This window comes from Pararge aegeria, chromosome 14 (assembly GCF_905163445.1).
Source record: "Pararge aegeria chromosome 14, ilParAegt1.1, whole genome shotgun sequence".
Lineage (NCBI taxonomy): Eukaryota > Metazoa > Arthropoda > Insecta > Lepidoptera > Nymphalidae > Pararge > Pararge aegeria.
In genome coordinates, this window is record NC_053193.1 from 10276345 (window position 1) to 10290210 (window position 13866).

Here is a 13866-nt window from a genome sequence, read left to right on the forward strand (position 1 = left end):
CAAAGACCTTACCTTGCTATAAAAACCTATGCTAATTAAATTCCAATAACCTAACCTATGTGACATTAACAATTATTCATTGTAAAATTAACATCTGAGAATACTCCAGTGGAGTGAAACATGCATAGAGGGTACATTGCTGAAGTATAAAGATTAAAGAAATTTAAATTACACCATACTGATTGTCCTGCTTTTTGTGGAGTATAACAAATAAAGCTGAAAATTATCATAATATATCATGGAGTTGTACAAATTAAGACCTGCTTCCATACAATCATTACAAACAATCAAAGTAGGGCCAACAAATACCCTAAGAGTAAAATAATCATAACACAGTTTTATAACACAGCTTTGTTAAAGGTTATTTCAAACCAATTGACAAACACAATAGGGCAGATGTAAAATATGCAATCTTCAGTATTATACATAATATATTCATTCCAACTACATTATGTTTTTTACAACCTTTACTGCTGATGTTCGGATGAAACATCTACAACAAGTGAAGTTATGTCTCTGGACCAACTTGAAATTGTGACATTACTTTTGAGAAGATTTAACTTTATATTGTTTTCATTTAATTGTAAAGCTTGTTTTACAATAAAACGGTTGAACTCATGTGCATGTGGATGATTCAGATATTCATCTATTTTCATCCACTTACAATCCTTGATTTCTTCTTCTGATTTAGTTATATCTGTTGTTATGGCTTTTAACATTACCACTATGTAAATATCTGAATTACCAAACATTGCATTGTGTGTGTGTCTCAAAGTTATCATTGATTCAAAAACTGCATCTACACCAGTTTCTTCTTTCACTTCTCTAATTGCAGCATGCTTGATGTCTTCCCCTAAAATAATCAATATAATTATCAACACAGCCAAGCAAGGTTGCAGAGTTTACTAAAATGAATTCACACTTTGTATACATAGATTATATACCTAACCATATTTGTATGATATACATAACCCTATTACTTTTAAATAAAAGAAACATAGTAACTTGATATTCACTATTATTATGAAAGTATTTATAGGAATATAAAGAAACCATATTTTGTTATTTTATTTATTTTTGTTAAATGGATATACATTGGTTGTTTAACTACAGAATAAGATTTAAATCATGTGAAAGTTAGCCGGATCATGGTGCCGTTTTTAACAAAATACTCTTTAAAATGTTAAAGTACCAAATTATAAAAAAAAATTGCTGCCTGTCACAAAAAATCAAAGTGCTTTCCAAATGTTGGCTCCTATCAAAATAAATTTAAGCCTTTTTGTGACACCATTTAAGTCTTATTACAAGCTAAATCATTAATAAACTGTTTTTCTAGAATGTGCATGCTCTTACTGTTTTAGACCTATATTAACTTATTTTAACAAGTATTTAAGTTTATAAAATAATGTTAAAATAACTTCAACATAAAAAAATTACCTCTTTCTACATATCCACCAGGCAGTTTCCAATGGGCATACTCAAAGTGTTTCTCTGTCACAACTAATATTTCATTGTTATCATTACACACTAAACCTCCTACTCCTAGGTTAGTATGACTCGCAGGTGGTAAGTTAGCTTTCCTATTCTTCAGTAGCCATTTGTACATCATTACAAAGTTGTCTCTTGAGTGATGGAAATTAAATCCTTCCTAAAATCATTTTTAATTTTAATACATCTTAAATTCTCCTCCCCTAATTTTCATGTTTTTTAATTAATACTATTGGATGCCCTGATGGTGAAAGTGCTTAAATAGATCACAGGATTTTGATATAAGCGTTTTTTCTTGTTTACCTTAGGCACCTTTTATAATATCAGATGAATGCTGCAAAATTTCAAGTATAAACATATTTTAACTATTATGATAATATAGTTACATTCGCAAGTACTGGCACCCATGCTGCGTCTTTGATGTGAACTTTGAACCAAATGCATCTTTTTTGCTCATCATCCCATTTTCTTAAAGAAACTGTAAGTAGTTATAAAATATGAATATTATTAATATAATTTAGATGCTGCTTTATCAACTGTAGTTTATGTGGAACTTATAATAAACTATAATTATTTACTTCCCTTTTTGTTTCATCACCTGAAGCAAAGAAAAGATTATATATCGCATAGCCTGTCAAATCAGTACCTACAGGAACTCTAGTCTACAGATACAAGCAACAGTTCTCTTATAATATACTAAAATAGCTTGATTTAATGTGAAGAATAAAGAGTTTACTTCTTAAAATTGTTAGGTTCACTACCTTTTTTTTGCACTATGGTATGTGGGTGATTTTTGTGTCCATGAAAATTTTTCTTACACAATATGCAAGCACTTAATATAACTGGCCTTTACCAGCCAGAATACCAGTCTGAAGTCATAATATGAATACAAGTATTATGAATTTTAAGTATTATTCCACAGATTCTTTAATTTTTAAGATTATTAAAATTAATCAGACATTGATGATTTGACTAGTGTTATGAATTAGACATAGTCAAACAAATATGATCCTTCCGTCTATTGAGGTAATTCTAAGACATTTAGCGCCTTACAAGTTAATAAAAGTTGCAATAGGTTTGCATCATTATTTCACAATAATTTGTAAGGCCTTAAATGTCCTGAGACAACTTTTATGTTGACCTTTCCAATTGACTAGATCCAATAACATTACATAATGTAAGTATTCCAGCTGCTTGGTCCCTACCTTAGTCAGGTAATAACGTAACTAATGGCCTATCAAATCGAGAAATGGAAGTTAGAATATATTTTGCTAGATATGACAAATTATTCAAGGTTCGAATACTTATCCGAATCATAAGGGGAGCTGAAGAAGAGGGCTATCGAAAGTTGAATTCAAGGTGGCTACACAAATAATCTTTTTTTTTTGTGATGCAAGTAATCGGCCTTACTTATCAGTTGTGTCAAAAACTGATTTTGATCACAAGGTTCATCTTTGGAGTCCACCGTAATTCCATTATATCTGTCGACAACTCCTTGGAATGTTTGATCTGCAGACATTACAGCAGTTGAGGATGATAATTTGGTTTTATGAAACAAAAATACAACTATTAGTCTCGAAACGACTGACGTGATTGGATTTGCGGGTACAATGAAACTTGGGTATTATTTATTGTCAAAAAATTAACTGTCATATTAAGGGTTAAAATAGCAATGAAATGCATTATTTTGTACTCTTTTTTTCTTAAGGTCTTGATAGGCTGCTAGAAAGAGACATTAGTACAATGTTTTTTGTACAATGTCACAAGGTTCGATGTTGCTAGTGATGGGGCGCAGTCGATTAGGTTTGTCAAATAAAGTCAGTTCAATATTAAGTTCAATTTTGCTGTTTTTTTTCTCTACGGATTAATCTCAGAACATCTAGAGCGAGTCCAAAAACATTTCTCTAATATAAATGTAGTCGCAAAGCGCAGAATCTTTAACTTTTACCAAAAATCAGGTTTCCCTGATGATGCCTATAGATGTTTCACATCAATAATCGTCATCATCATTAACAACCCATGCCTAATCCTTTACAGGGTAGAAGTGTGGATTGGTTGACTTCTATGCCTTTGAGGACTATGAGGCGAAAATTCTGGCATGCAGCTATTCAAGCAAAGTTTTCCTTCAGAGTTATGGAGGGTAGAGGTAAGGAGGATCATCTGTGAATATGAAAAAGTGTCCGTCAAAATGTATTGAATTAGGATGGCGCCACATTTGCATCAAGGTAACTCTTAAAAGAAGCGCCAAATATTGTTAGAGTAGGCTTGAAAAATAAACAAGGAAGTAAGGTTATATTTACCACAATATTTTGTACAACGTAAGTTGTTGAAATTCTCAATAATTAACTACTTTAGTCGATAATGACATTACATTTTTTAACTCGGCATACTTCAATTCATCTACGATTGCTACATTCATACCATACCCTGTGCATCCACCAGCGCCATTGTGGAGGATTTTTGAACTGTTATTTAGCGCATACAACTGGACACTTTTTCAACTTTTCTCCCATATAAGATGACTCTCCTTACCTCTACCCTCCATATTCAGAGTAAAAAAACTCGGTTTCCACGAAAGTAAGCCGAAGTTCGAACCATCGCTGCTTTTTATTATTGTTTTATTTATTTGTTGTAGTGTTATTAAACAACAAATGCTAATATAAATTAATTGTATTATAAAGAATTATAGAAATTGTCGCTTATCAGTAGCAAAATTGCAATTCCGATTGACCAGGCTTATTTTGTTACCAGTTACAACATCCTTATACGACAATCGACAGCTTTTTTTTTTTTTTTTTTTAAATATATAGACAAGTGCTTGACTGCAATCACACCTGATGGTAAATGATGATGCAGCCTAAGATGAAGCGCGCTTGCCTAGAAGAGGCCTATTCACTCTTGATTTGAAGGTACCCAGATTATAGGTATCAGGGAAGACGGAAGATGGGAGGGCATTCCAGGCCTTTGCGGTGCGGATCAGAAAGGAAGAAGCAAAACGCTTCGTACGTGTTGATGGTATTTCAGCTTGTTTTATAGAAAATAGAAATCGACTACACCTCAGCTCTATCCGAGGTATATTTTGTACTTTTATTTAATACGACAACTATAAAATATAGAATTCTATTTAATGTTATAAATGCGAAAGTGTGTTTTTTTTGTCCTTAGTTTATGCTCTGACAAAGAGTTCATTTTTGGCATAGAGTGAGTTGAAGTCCCATGAGCGGTTTTAGGAGCATTCGTATTTTTATACGAATTATCGTTATAAAATTGTTATTTGTGCGAGGTCTGGTTCAAATGTTCATCTTAACTTAATGCATTACTGATTGGCAGTATCGGAGATAATAGTGTTGCATGTTTCAATATGACTTGCGTGCGACCAAAAAATTGAGGAATAAAATATATTTCCTTTGGATTTGTGTCTCATTAAGTTATCCGGGGTACTTGTACTCAAAGGTCCCTTCTTCTTCTTTTCTCTGGGCAGTTTCCGCACGTAAGCACTTCGCTTGTTGTACGTCAAAATTTCCCGTTGTTGCTCGCTACTCCAACCATCCAAGCTCATTCCAGAATCCTAGCATACCGCCCAGGTTTCTAAGGACTTTCGGGATAGTGGCTGGTGATCTCAGGTAGATCTCGCGTTGCTCTGTCACACCTCAGCATCACGTGCGTAGGTGTTTCATCTGCCTCCATGCATGCTCTGGAAAGAGGGCTGTCGGTGACACCTGAATGGAAAGATGTCTGTTTAAGGAGCTATGACCTGTTATGAATCCCACCACCGTTATAAGTTGGTTTAGGTTAGGGAAAGCTACTTTGGTTTGTTTACAATCTGTCGCATTGGCCCAAAGTTGGGAATGTGTGTTTGTTCATGTAACCATGTTTTGTACTCGCTGAATGGAATATGTAGGATCGGATCTGGCCCTACTACCTTTAGTGTTGTCCCGTCATGCCCTTTGACCAACCTTAGGGGGATGTCGTTAGAAGCAGCGAGTGTTTCCAAGGCGTTGTGACAGTCGTATATAAGGTTGAGGTTGTGCTGCTATTAGCCAGGGAAGGGAGGACCGTTCAAAAGTCCCTGTTAATTAATTATAAATTCACTATTTCCCATTGTTCTCTCATAAGGTTTCATAAATTATTATCCGTAGGCTAAGACTATATTATTGTAACAAAATAACTTAAGGAATCTTTAAGAGTTTATTAAACCAGAGTTACTTTATTTTCCCCGAAATGGCATAAAAACAGGCATCTAGACAATCCTTTTATCAACATAGTACGGTGTAATATATAAGTATTTGATTTTATTCGAAAATCGCATTAACGTAATTCTTACAAAAGGATAGTAAACATCATTACAATCTAGAACTTAATAAAGTGTCACATTTCGAATATAGCTTCCAAAGTTTTTCATTGTTAATTCTTTTAAATAAAGGAATCTCTTTAAATCAGTGTGAATACTTATTTTTAAGAAAATACACTTCTCTTTTAAAAACAAAACAGTCCGGAATCCGGCGGCCCGTTGCATAGCCAGTGCTCAAAAACAGGAACAAATTTCAAACCGGTCGTTTTTGGACGTCACCGGTATTGGAATCATTTCGGTTGAGGTTTCGGTTTCGTTTCGTTTTAACCGGTGAAGAGAAACCGGTTCTTATTTTATTTCACTCAATCGATTGGAAATAACCGATTTTACCAACTCTACTTTCAATTCTTTTCATGATATGCTGCGCGTGCTGCTACGAGTAATCTGAGGCAACAGTGAATAATCATTGTTCTCTTAGAGATTCATTAATTTCAAAGAGAAAATAATAATTGTAGAAGTTGATTATATCTTTGGAGTGTGACACTTTACGAGTATTTGTAAAAGACTATTTTTGTTTCTAATAGAGACAGCTATCTGTTTTAAAAGGATTATCCGTGAATGCGATTTAGAAATAAAATCAAATTTGCAAACTGTAGGTAAGCCAAATCTTCATTGTCTTTCCATTGCATATTATTTATTGATCGTAAATTATTCCTGGATTTTAGGATTTGATAAAGAAATCAAACCTTGATGTTCATTGCATATCATGACATTCTGCAACGTAACGCGTGCTTCTATCCAAATGGATTTGAAACCCCTTATATTATGGTGCTATCATTTTAGACGGGAAACAGCATATAAAGAGAATAACAACTTTTAGACCTGCCAATTTGGTTGAAAAATAATTTTGATATTAAATAGCCCAATTCTTAAAGAAATATAAATAATAAAAAAATATATATCAGTAGTCTAACAACGGGCACAGAAGTGGTGGGTCCTAGTATTAAAAGTTTGTATAGAACTTTACTTGTTACTATAAGGCAACGGGTGTTTTTTCCCTACTGATTCGTATACATAATTAAGAACGTACTTTTATTTCATTGCCGGCAAGTATCGCTTAAAAATGGAATCGATAGAGTAACTATCTTAGTTAACTGACAGTGTTAAAGTTCTACGATGAAGCCAATCAAAGGAATCAAAGGAATATTTGAAGGCGATGAGTCAGAAACTGCTGAACTGTATAGGAAACTTTTCAATTTTCTGTTTGGCAAACTGCCAGAGAAAATGGATCTAATGCAGCCCATGCTTGTATTTCCTCTTCAATATTTGAACGTTATTAGTATAAAGCGATGATAGCTTCTGGAATATAGAGTGAATAATAGTTGTGTCATGCAAAAAGTTCACGCTCTGAAGTTCTTATTGCGAATTTTTAATGTTTAATTGAAAGGCGAATGAATTTTGAATACTTTTAACCTATCAGCTATATGAAGTACCATACAGAAATGACATGACGTGCACAAGAAATATTATCTTAAAAGAGATCTCTTCCAGAAGCCCTCGAACAAGTTTTATAATTATTAGGCCCAGTATTTATCTTTTAAACATCCAAAGACGACCCATCAATTTACTGACTTGGGTCAACATAGCTTACCGAGCTATCGACTAACATGTAGTGCTGCTGTTGACCAACACATTATTAATGCAGTCATTTGTTAAAGGGAGTTCAAAGTATCTTCTTTTTCTATCTATATTTATAAAATTCAAAGTCCTGACTGACTGATAATCAACACACAGCTAGAACCGCTGCGGTTAGAAACTTGGAAATTTGGCAGTAGGTTTCTGTTATGAAGTCACCGCACACTAAGAATTGACGTTCTGAAAATTCCACCTGAAAGAAGTTAAAATTAAAGTTTTTATGAAAGTCTATAATTTTTTAAGTTATATCGATGACGCTTGATTTTTGGTTAACATAAAATAAAGAAGTATGTGCACGAGAGTTTTTGGAAATTCTAAACGAGAAATTAAATACGACTGAAAAATCGAGGGCGTATCTTAGAGGGCGTGTTTTTTATAAAGGGTAGGTATTCACTAAGAAAGCATATTTTAAAATTCCAATAAAAAAAAAATTGAATCGGTACTTACAAATAAATTTTCCGTCCCACGTTTAATAATTTTTGAAAATTTTAATCAGGGGACGCTTTAATGTGAATAGAGAAAACAAACAGATTTGTTAAATATTTTGTATGCCTATCAGTCTGTATGTCTGTTAGCGTATTACGCGGAAACAGGAACGATTTAGGTGCAATGTAGTATATAGCTGCTACTTCGGGTTAACATTTTTATCCCAAAAAAAAACAACAGGGTTCCTGCGGGATAATGATATTATGCCATATATAACGATTTTATACACAAGCTTTGTCCGAATTTGGTGAAGATCTGAACAGAATAAAAAAAAAATTGAAGAAATCAATTTATTTTTAAATTCTGTTTAAGAGATTGATTATCTTGCAAGACATGAAAAAAGAGCGGGCTGCTTTCAAACAGCATGATTTTAGTGATAATTCACTAAGATACACATCAATTTTGCCGTTAGTAGCATTCATATTAGTTTTAGCTGATTGTTTTAAATGTATTGTATAAGCATTGAAAGGTCGAAAATTACCGTAAGAATCATAATAGAGCATCTACCCAACCCCATAAATTACTTCTGTACCTTACGCAGTGCTGAAACATACGATATGCAGGTGTTACTAATGTATGCCCGTTAATATTTCTGGTAAATAGATATAAACTCGAATGTCATTTCATTACTAGGTAACTAGGCAGTTTTATAACAGATCAGCGCTCCTTTTATGTGACACCTGCTCGTGATAGTGAATATTTTAATGCTAAAATATAATGTGGTAAGACGTATCTAATAACTTAAATAGTTACATCATTAAATTTGCTTCTTATAACAAAATATGTTGCTAATATTATCTTCAATATTATAAAATTATTCTGTTCTTTAGTTAAACAAGACAGCGGTAAAGCTCCAGCGCTGGCATCCAAGCATGCATAACAAGAGAAGGCATTGTACTTAGGTAGTATGTACGTGTGTTGATTTTAACAAAGGAATTTTCCTTTTCGGATGAAAATAATACCTATTATAATGGTTCGTGCCACATCACTTTTAAGTAGTTTTGTCAGTGAAAATTATAGCTCAATTGCTTGGGTCTGAAATAAATTAGTACCAAACAAAAAATCACCGTACTTTAAAAAAGAATCATTGTTTTCAGAGATGACCCTTTAAGAAGATATGTAATTGTTGGACTTCAAACGCTTCTGATTACATTACATGGAGAATTCTTGAGCATGCACGTTTCCTGTCCATGTTTTCATTTACCGTTAAAGCAAATGATTATGCATTCCTAAAAACGCACATAACTAATAAAAGTTAAAGGTACGCTGCGAGTTAAAGTACCTACTGTACACGATTAAGTAAAATTTTCTCGTCAGAAAAAAAAGCTAAAATTACTTCTATCGCAAATTTGCAATAAGATTTATTTAGTTATTGACGAAATTTCTGTTAACAAAAAAAAAATCTCTCGGCGGAAAAGTGCGTAACATGGAAAGTTTACGTCGTGTTTTAGTTTACAACATTCTAAAATCGAATCGAGTCTTTAATCGATTAAAAAGTATTGCGCCACGCAGTTTCTCCTATTTTAGAGTTTCCGTTTGTATACTTAGATACAAACGGAAACTATTGATTTATTTTTAGACATAACCCAATCGCAATCGCAGTAGATAGGTTGATGGCAATCTACTTTACATGCCCCCGGTGCACTTTAAAAGGATTTTTCACGTGGATTATATCAATGACTGGAACTAGCACAGAACAACTTTTGACATGGACAACTTTTTACCCGAGTAACGGCTTCACAATTTTAAAAAGTGTTCGTAAAAGCGAAACGATAAAATCCCCCGTGAAAATGTTTGTTACGCTTCAGATAAAATTCGAGTGGAATGAAAGTGTTTTCATCTAAAAGCGTTAAAATGTTTTTTTTTTTGCTGTATTACACACATAGTTACTACCAGTAATACAGAAGATTTTATGGTAAACAAAATTTAATTAATAATTTATATCGCTTATAAATTAATGTTTCAAACATAGGTACCTAATATAGACCAATTTTGGTGTAAACTCATCGGATTTGGAGCGAAGATCACGCTCCTTCACTGTGATTATGGATTATTATGATACGTTAATATTTTATATTAAACACCGACAGAGGTAAGCCGGTGGACGGTTACAAAAAAATATATTAATTTTTAGCCCGACCCGTAAATCGAAATTGGATCTCGTAATACATGTTACCACCACCACAAGAACAACGGTTCAGTTCCATATACCAACTCGTAGTTTACATGCAAATAAATAGCAATCTATCATTGGAATTAAAATTTGAACAAGCAGATCATATTTTGCTATGAACTAAAAAATTCTAGTCCGCTCCTTAAACGCTCAGAACGTTATCTGGTTTGGAAGTGTGATTTTTTAGATGTCGGTCGGAACTCGAGCCAATGATGGATCGAACATGCTTAATACGAGGAAGCGCTCGCGTGGGATTTGGAAACTTTAAAAGTTGTGTACCATTTATCTCCAGTGACTTCTACTTTTAGAAGAGACGAAGATTACAATTTCTTTTTAAACATGATCCTTCGAATGGATCCATAAAAATTCTTCTATTTATATCTTGTGTTTTTTAGAATTATTAATGTAACAAGTATAGTATATTGAATATGTATTTAAAATAGTGACTATAGGGTCGCCGCGTAACGTTATTTTAGCCTACAACCGCCAAGCGGTACTTCACGCCTGAACAGCTTCTCATCTTGTACCAAGCTCAAGTTTGATCGTGCATGGAGTACTGTTCCCATTTATGGTATGGCTCTTCCAAGTATCAGCTTGATGCCTTGGATTCACCGAATCGCCGTGCTAGCCAATAAAAAACTTCAGAGTTTGGAACATCGTCACAAAGATGCCTGCCTTTCGGTATTCTGTAGGATATATTTCGGAGAGTGTGCTCAAGAACTGTTTGATCTAGTTCCCCCCTCGCCTTTTCACCAATCGAACCGGAGGAAAGGATCTGCATCTCTACGTGGTTGATATACGTCGGACGCGTACGAAGCGCTTCGCATCTTCGTTTCTGATCCGCACCGCTGAGATCTGCAATGCCCTTCAAGCTTCCATTTTTCCCAGTACCTACAATATGAGTACCTTCAAATCAAGAGTGAATAGGCATCTTCTAGGCAAGCGCGCTCCACCTTAGGCTGCATCGTCGCGTGCCATCAGGTGTGATTGCAGTCAAGCGCTCGTCTATAAACATAAAAAAGGCTGGCTTATTTAAAGATTTAAATATAATCGGACTTACAGAGCCAGACATACGAAGATACAAACAAAATTTTATGCTTTTTACAAGACTTTAAGTATAGTTGCTTACTAAAGAATAAAGATAAAATTGTTTGAGGTTTGCGCGATACCTATGTTTAGAGCTTCAATCATCACTTCAAGCCCGTCTCGGAAAAATCTACAGTTTTACCTTACCTTATTTATGGTACTTTCCCTTAAATAATTGATCGAAAGATGCTTGTAATCTACTATTATTATGTGCTGCTACTAGGTTATGGGTTGGGTAAGCAACGTTGACCCAAATCGGTACTTAAATAAATGGGTGACCGACTTAGGAGGTTTGAAAGAAAATCCAATCCGCCAGTCTCAGCACCCATCATTAACAACCAATCATCATCATAAGTCTCTCTGCTGAGCGTATAATTACAGCTGCGCTGCTAGAAAAATATGCAATCAAAAGTTTATGTACCTAAATTAAATATAATACATATTACTTCAGCTTATATTATAATTCATATCAATTACAAGTTGGTTGCCTAATCTCTAAAAAAAATTGATTTGGTGAGTACCTACCTACTATCAAAGTTTCCTGAATCAACAAGTCCAAATTTTTGTTGGGATAGAATAGAAAAAATACAATCTAGACAAAAACGGTTCGGATCCTCCGAACTAAAAGTTTTCTTTCTATCGCTGTTATCAAATCGCGTTTTCAAGAAACATAAGTTAGGTATACTAACGGATTCCTTTGTTTTAGTGTCAGACAGGCCCATGCGGAAAAGTATTTGGATAGCAATTATTGTTATATATTTGATAATGATTTATTTTTATTTATTTTTTCAGGGCTTTTATACAATATAATGCATAAAACGCCGTACGTACCTCATTAATTAATATTATTATTCTATTAATTTAGAGCTGTGATATCGCATTGGGTAGGAGCTCGACTTCACCTTCGGGGGGCCTAGTTTCAATCCCAGCACGCACCACTAACTTAGTTATGTGCGTTTTAACTAATTAAAATCTCGCTTGCTTCAACGGTGAAGAAACCTGCATGCCTGAGAGTTCTACATAATGTTCTCAAAGGTATGTGAAGTCCACCAATCCGCTATGGGCCAGCGTGGTGGGCTACGGTCTTAAACCCTCCTAATTGTGGGAGGAGACCCGTGCTCTGTAGTATGCCGGTGATGGGTTGATGTGATGAACTCATATTTAAGTATTTATGGTATATTAGGATATGTATTAGTATATTTATTTTTTTATATTTATCAATAGTATTTTTAATTTTTTTTTTATTTGTGTAGTCTGGTTTATGTCTAAGTATGTAGATATTTGTATGTATGTACTAAATAGTGTACCCCACCTATTTGTTTTCTTTTTAGTTTTCCTAATCCTAAGGTTGCCTGGCAGAGATCGCTACTTAGCGATAAGGCCGCCTTTTGTATCCTGCTTCATTCTTCATGTGTTTGTTCTTTTTTTGTCTTGTTTCTTTGCTTGAGTGGTGTACAAATAAAGAGTATAAATAAAATGTGATGATGATGAATACTAACTCCTATGATCCTATATTAACTCCTAATTATTTTATTAATCTCTACAGTACTGCTTAGTATTAATATTAGCAATGTTAATATAAAATATTCAAACATGTGGGCAGGTTCTTCTTAGAAAATTAACTATTAGGTTAACGATCTGAATGAATCTTTAGATCTTCAGGTCACTTCCTTTATGTTGTCTGAGGAAACATAAGATAAATAAAGGTCGCCTGCAGTTTTTATTGCAAATGCACAGTGGCACTAAATTGAGCGTAGAATAGCAGATTAGTGAGGGCGAGAAATGTATATACATGCAAATAAATGTATATATTTATTTATTTTTTTATCTCGTCTAACAAAAAAGAAACATTTCATTTGCTATCTAAGAGACAGTTGCGCCTTAACACTTTTTTTTTTTTTTTTTTAATATGCTACGTCAATACACACATCGCTATCTAGCCCCAAAGTAAGCGTAGCTTGTGTTATGGGTACTAAGATGACTGATGAATATTATTATGAATAATACACATAAATACTTATAATATACATATAAACACCCAGACACTGAAAAACATTAAAGTTCATCGCACAAATATTTTCCAGTTGTGAGAATCGAACCCACAGCCTTGACTCAGAAAGCAGGCCATATTATCAAGCAGCTAATTAAGCTCGACAACTTTACCTATTGGTAGTTAGGTATGCGTTGTATAAATGTTTTTGTTTTCCCTATCTCGTCTAAGAAAAAAGAAAGCTTACATTTGTTGTCTCAAAGTGTCGATAGCGCCGTGGCACTAATTAGCCTGTTGAATAGTTGATTAGTAATGGCGAGAAAAGCGCTGGTTGTTGAATTTGTGAGCGAGGTTGAGCGGCGCGGCGCGGCGCCTAGTTTAGTGTGAGCCAAGGTGTGAATGCGTGATGCGTTGAGATAATAGCTCCAGAGATTGTAGCCCCGGAGGTGAAGAGTCTCTTTGAAAGATATACTTATTATTAAATAGTTAGTTCGTCTACTAAAACAGTTTTAGAACTTTATTATAACAAAAAAATAACTACTATCTTGTAGAATACCGATTATAAAGTATTTATTTGTAATCCTATTTGTACACCACATCATTCAGAAAAACAAAGAAAAAAAGAAAAACACTTAAAGAATGTAGTAGGATACAAAA

At 34.0% G+C, this 13866-nt stretch overlaps 1 protein-coding gene across 1 annotated transcript; it reads right to left on the reverse strand.

Moving 5' to 3' along the window:
- Positions 1–413: 413 nt before the first annotated feature.
- Positions 414–3104, reverse strand: LOC120629213 (nudix hydrolase 8-like). Its single transcript, XM_039898076.1, has 4 exons — positions 2899–3104; positions 1875–1966; positions 1438–1648; positions 414–853 (listed from the first exon to the last, which is right to left on the reverse strand). The coding sequence occupies exons 1-4, from the start codon at positions 3005–3007 to the stop codon at positions 468–470; spliced, it is 798 nt and encodes a 265-aa protein (XP_039754010.1). The 5' UTR covers positions 3008–3104; the 3' UTR covers positions 414–467.
- Between the last annotated feature and the right edge of the window lie 10762 nt (positions 3105–13866).

Bases quoted from the DNA above. Each gene is read 5' to 3' on its own strand.
- LOC120629213 (XM_039898076.1), bottom strand. From the start codon at position 3,007: ATGTCTGCAGATCAAACATTCCAAGGAGTTGTCGACAGATATAATGGA. The intron at 1,967-2,898 runs GTAAGGCCGATT...AACTACTTACAG, and splicing joins GTTTTTGACACAACTGATAA to TTTCTTTAAGAAAATGGGAT. The intron at 854-1,437 runs GTAATTTTTTTA...TGATTATTTTAG, and splicing joins TGGTGGATATGTAGAAAGAG to GGGAAGACATCAAGCATGCT.